The sequence below is a fragment of the Trachypithecus francoisi genome, unplaced genomic scaffold (genome assembly GCF_009764315.1).
Source record: "Trachypithecus francoisi isolate TF-2019V2 unplaced genomic scaffold, Tfra_2.0 Lachesis_group19, whole genome shotgun sequence".
NCBI lineage: Eukaryota > Metazoa > Chordata > Mammalia > Primates > Cercopithecidae > Trachypithecus > Trachypithecus francoisi.
In genome coordinates, this window is record NW_022681464.1 from 35196861 (window position 1) to 35202860 (window position 6000).

General features: G+C 41.7%; 1 protein-coding gene across 3 annotated transcripts in view; it reads right to left on the minus strand.

Annotated features, from left to right (window-relative positions):
• Positions 1-5604, minus strand: part of THOC1 (THO complex 1) — a 53627-nt gene extending 48023 nt beyond the window's left edge. The window contains exons 1-4 of one of the 3 annotated variants that reach the window (XM_033178176.1): positions 5473-5604; positions 2983-3056; positions 2829-2889; positions 1568-1634 (exon numbers count right to left, since the gene is read on the minus strand). In XM_033178176.1, the coding sequence (XP_033034067.1) occupies positions 1568-1634; positions 2829-2889; positions 2983-3056; positions 5473-5526 (256 nt within the window). In that variant the 5' untranslated portion in view covers positions 5527-5604. The remainder of the gene's footprint in view (positions 1-1567; positions 1635-2828; positions 2890-2982; positions 3057-5472) is intronic. The other 2 variants (XM_033178178.1, XM_033178177.1) reach the window with 2 other exon arrangements.
• Positions 5605-6000: the final 396 nt, after the last annotated feature.

A 6000-nucleotide genomic window follows, 5' to 3' on the forward strand; every position in this document is an offset into this window, starting at 1 on the left:
CATCTATGCTTTTGCAGCACACTCTACGTAAATATACTGTAGCATTCAGCACATCCTAACCAGTCACCTTTGAATGTAGACTATGAGCTTTTTAAGGTTAGGCATTTTCGTACGCTTTAACCAGCAGTGTCTCACACCGAACAGAAGCTCAATAAATATCGGCCAAATTGAATTTAACAAAATATATTTATGGATAATTTAAAAACATGTCACATAAGCGAACAATTATAATCTGTCTCAAAAAGAAAACTTCTCCCTAAAATAAAAATGCATTTATGCCTTTACAGTTTAAGCTCTTAAGTCCTTATCCTTCTCAAAAGTTCCAAGTATAGACTAGACTTTGTACAGCTTCTTCATTAAAAACATCACCAGCTGTACAAGAGTAATGTATAAAGTTAATCAATGAACTAAGGACACATTGAAAATTGACGGAAACCAGACAAGGAACATTACATTGTGGAACTTACCTAACTATGCCTAATGAATGAATGAATGATTAGGCAGCTTAATCATTAAAGCTTAATCATTAAACTTAAAAGTTTAACAATGTGAATTTATGAACTTAAGTTCACAAAATAGTTTGCCCCTATACTGGGAGGTGTGTGCCAGTTTTTATAGAAGCATCAAAATAATACATAATGTGAATAATGCTTTATAGATTAAAAAGGAGTTTTCACATACATTATTTGAATTAATCAAATGAGTATTTTAACCAAATGGTTAAAGAAGAATGCTGATAAATTAATTTTTTATTTCGTCTTTCTGCAAGTATTTAATGAGCTCCCATTACGTGTTAGGCACTGTGTACTATGTGCATTGTTTATCTAGTCTTCTAAAGCTATTGCATACAACCATTTTAACAGGCCCCTGCCCAGTTTTCCTGCCAGCAGTCACTTCAAATGGAATCATTCATCTGCAGCTGCTCTTTAGTACGGCACCCAATGCCCTTTATAAATGGACCTAACCAGCTTCTTTCCTCATCATTCTCATTGTCCTCTCCTCCTCCTGCTCTACACAATTCTCTAGCTACTCCCTTCTTAGTACGTCTAACAAATTCTTCATACCTCACATTCTAGTTCTCATGTTCTTTTCTAAAATCTCTCCTGATTCCTTTAGACTGAAGTTTAGAGAGACATGTTGGCTCTATTCCCTCTAACTATACTTCATTCCCACTTCGACCATAGTACTTACACCAAAGTAAGGCATGCATACATCTGTTTCTTCCATTAGCTCCACATAAGCAGGGGAATGTTTTATTCACCATTGAATCTCCAGGTCCTAGCTCAGTACCAGGCACATAGTAGATGCTCAATAAAAATTTACTGAATGAACAAAACAACTGGAGAACAAAGAAAGTGCCAAAATGTGCACTGCATAATAGAGATGAGAAATAAGAGTGAACTAATTCAATTGGGACTTCTTGGCAAAGCTGGGAGTCGGGTAGAACTTGAAGAATAAACAAAATCAGATGTGGAGAAGTATGGGGAGAAGACGTTTTAAATAAAGCATTTCACGTCCAAGACCACTTTAAACAAAACAAAACAAAACAAAACAGAACCATACTTACCTTCAGTTACTCCCCCAATAGCAAGAGAAATAATAGCTAAAACGTTTTCACATGATGAATGATTTATCTACCAACAGAGGAGAAACAATTTAATTTAGGGGCAAGAGTTCAGACGAAACTTGGTAATAGTAAACACATGTGCTCTGATACTATATTGACTATCACAAATACAGAATACAATATTTCTTATAGAAAATATTTTCTAATATGAAGTTACAAAAATTTAACAGTAACATATAGAATCAGTAGTTGTAGAAGTATGTCAAGTAACAGGTAGGTGACTCACTCAAAATCCAATGGTCTCAGGAAAATGGTTATATTAGTAAGATGAAGGCTATAAGCTAATCAAGGACAGAAGTGCTGAAGCCATAACTCAGCCAGTGGCACAGGACAAAGGCAGAGCTAGGGGAATTAACTACTAATACACCCATGTGTCTGAGGGGTGGTTTTAACAGAAGGAAGGCAGTGCTTAGGTTCTATAAAATTATAATAACCAGCATTTACTGAGCGTTCATTAAGTGCTGTTTCATATACAACAACACTGAAAGAATGGTATTTCCCCTCTTTCAAAAGAAACTGAAGCACAGAAAAGGAAAATAACCTGCCCAATGCCTTCCAATGGAAGAAAACGAAAGAATCATTTTTGAATCAGAATTGTCTGAGAGAAAGGGATACTGTATTATGGCCAAGAGAAGGGAATATAGCTTTTGGGGACTCAACCTTTGCTTGACCAAGAATAAACTGCTGAAACTTTTCCTTTCATTCAGGTGCCCCATTATTGGTAAATAAATTCAGATTTTTCATGGTCTGAAACTTCTCTAGTGAAGTTGGAGAGCCCTTAGTTATTTATGTAAGTTTACTGATGAGGAGGATGCCAGAGGAAAATGAGGGAATGGAATCCCAGCTCCTAAGCTAAATATTCTTGGACTAGACCTTTCATGCCACAACAGGATATGTCACTGTTTACATGGGAAAGTGAGAGAGCCCACCTTCACCTCTAGTTCTTCCTAAGACCTCATGTCAATTTTTGTTATCTCACTTGGACAGGGCTCTTGTCATTTATTAAACCAAACCCTGAAAATGTACCTGTGCTATCAAAATCCTTACGGAACTTGTATACTGTCAAGTCAACTTTTACAAAGCAGAAAGCTTACTCTAAAAAAAGATGTTTAAATATCCATTCTAAGAAAAAAAGTAATTTTTAAATAACATCGTTTATTAATTTGTCAGCAAAATTTTAACAATGGAAAAACATACTTACAATTTCTTCTTCTAGAACACCTCTGAAAGCTTGGTCAAGGGTACATTTTTTTTCATTTTCACTATTAAAAACAAAAGACATCCTCATTTTTCAAACAGCTCAGGGTATGTATAAAGATTCAGGCAAGTATTTTTCATAGATATCAATGCCTTACCTGCCAGGTACCTGGCTGAAGGTACTTAACAATGGCTTGATGTTTTTGTTGTTCAAGGCCTCTCTGGTAGACTTCTGAAAAAAATTAAAATGGCAAATACTTGTAAAGATTCTGCTTATTATTTGCTGAAACATGTATCATTCATTGATAGTGTATCTTTCTAACTAAAAAATGCTTATACCTGGGAAAAATTACCTATCAGTCATTCTCTCAGTAATCCTTATTCCAATGCTACTTAATGATATGGATACTCAACACTTTAAATTTGGCAAGAGCTTCCTTGCTGGACTTTTTCATTCTAGGTTTTCCCTCCTACTATCTCTTTAAATATCACATTCATGACAGTATTGTGCTTTAAAAAAAAAAAATCTCTAAATGGCTCCTTATTTGTACGTTTTAGTTTTGAAGCTTCATAGCTTCCTCAAGGTCCTTGATAATGTTATCCCACTCAATTTACCCAACCTTAATTCCCAGTACTCCCTAATATATACTTTGCACTAAAGTCTAGTCATTTTTCATCATTTTCTATCAAACTCATTCTAGTGTATTCACACATTCATGTTGCTCTTCCTACCTGCTCATCCAAATTCTACCCATTCTTCCACACCCAGGTCAGGTCTTGCCTCCTCTAGGTATCTTGTTCAGTCCCCGATATGCAGCACTCAATAAAACCATGCTGACAATCTGCAGATTGTCTTAAAGCAATCATAACTTAAAGACAAAAATACTGCAAAAGGCATTCATTCTATGAACACTCACATACACTTAGAAAGGCATCTTATTACCTCACAGGAATTACATTTATCCAAAATGTGTCCATTCCTTGCTCTGCCACTAACAGGCTGAGTAATTTGGGGCCTGTCCCTTTATCTCTTTGTGCTTCATTTTCATCACCAGTCAAATAAGAGGGTTGTTGTAGATTTTTACTACCAGCAGCAGCTGTAGTGGCATCATCTAGGAAGCTGGTAGAAATGCAGAATCTCAGGCCCCCTTCCAGACCTACTGAGCCAGAATCTGCATTTCACAAGAAGCTTGAGAAACACTGAACTAGATGATCTCCAATTTAATGGTCCTTTTCAGGGCTAGTACGAATTTTTTTGTTTGTTTTTTTGAGATGGAGTCTCCCTCTGTTGTCCAGGTATTGTTCACTGGCATGATCTTGGCTCAATGCAACCTCCGCTGTCTGGGTTCAAGCGATTCTCCTGCCTCAGACTCCCAAGTAGATGGGATTACAGGCGCCTACCACCACGCCTGGCTAATTTTTGTATTTTTAGTAGAGACAAGGTTTCGCCATGTTGGCCAGGCTGGCCTTGAACTCCTGACCTCAGGTGATCTGCCCGCCTCTGCCTCCCAAAGTACTGGATTTACAGGCGTGAGCCACCGCGCCCAGCAGCTAGTATGGTCTTGGATAGTCCTAACAGTTACTCTTAGCAGGCTTTCAAAGCACCAGAGATTGCAGCAAAATGCACACAAGGAAAACGATTATGATGACATACACAAAATATAACCCATTAAAAAAACTGTGTGTGTATATACATATATATATACACACACACAAACAAGAAAACTACTTACTACAAAGGATGAATTTTTCTTTCACAGAATTTTCATCCTGGCATCCCTATAACTACCTAACCACAGCTGAATACCCGAGTAGTTGAATGCCTTGAAATGTTGGTGCAAACGCTAGAGACTAATAGGCAACTTAAAAGTGTTCTTCATACTTACGTTGCCGTGACGAGCAACATAAAAACAATAGAGTGTCTAAAGTCAGAAAAACGAGTGAAGTCACAAGTTTTTGGGGGATGTCAGCTTCTATCTCATGTACCAGGAATAACCAACTTAGCCTAATTCACAGTGTTACTCTAATAGTTAAATGAGAAAGTGCTCTGTCAAGGGTTTACCAAATGCTCAAAACCACCCTTCCACATTGAGCAAGAATAAAATAGCATCTGGTTACCCTTCCCAAGGTGATCTATCTGCGTTTTCCCGCTTAGGACCTCCTCATCGATCTCTTAGGAGGAGACACGGTGGGTTAAGGGGTGGTGAAGAGACGGCGGGAACAAGCACTTGGCAGCTCGGAAGCCTGGGGCGGGAGCCAGGTCTTTGGACTGAAACCACTCCCACCCTCCCCCTTCAGCAGCTCCCCTTCCCCTTCTCGAGACACCTGCCCCACTAAACGAGCTGAGGGGATAGACCCGACCAGAAGTAGTCTGCATGTGGGCACTCCAAGCGCGGAGCCGACGCGCCCAGCACGCGAAGTCCGGGGACCCGCTGGCGGGTGGGCGGAGGCTGACAGCCCAGCCCGCAAAGAAGAGGCGGGTAGTGCGTCTTTCCCTACCCCTCGGTCCCCGACGGGGCCCGGAGCGGACGCTGAGGCGGACACACCTCTGTCTCGCTTTACCCCAGGGCAAAATTCGAGTAATTTCAGGGAGAAGAGGGCAAAGCATAGCGCCGGGTCAGGCCTGCACCCTCCCGCCTACAGCTCACCGTAAACCGCGTCCGCGCCTCGGGCAAACTGAAGAGCGGCGGCGTCGGAGACATCTTCTCGGCTGCGCGTGTCCGCCACTGCGCTGCGGCGCTTGCCGATGACGTCAAGCCGGGAGCAACGAGACTGCCGTCTCTCTGAGCCCGGCTAGAGCGGCCTGTGAACACCGGGCGGGCTAGCTTGTAGTGGGGAATTTCCCTGGCCACTGAGTTCGGGTGGGCGTTGGGCGCCTGAGTCAGCCAAACAGCCTAGTCAGGGTTCTTGGGTAGCCCTTGGGGGTGAGGGGACTTGGGCGGCCTAGGTCTGTGAGCTCTGCGCTCCCGGGCGTGGAAGAGACTGGCCGCGCACCTGCCTTTCTGTGGTTTTCCTGGTTTGGGGGAAGCGGGTAAATGGCGGCTGGTTGCGGCTAACTGGGCCGCGCGAAAAGATAACCCAAGGCAGGTGGATTATCTGGGGAAACGGCTGGAGCAGTGGTCCTGGGCCGCCGGTCTGCGGTCATCCCGAGAGATTAAGATTCGGAGTGGTGATAG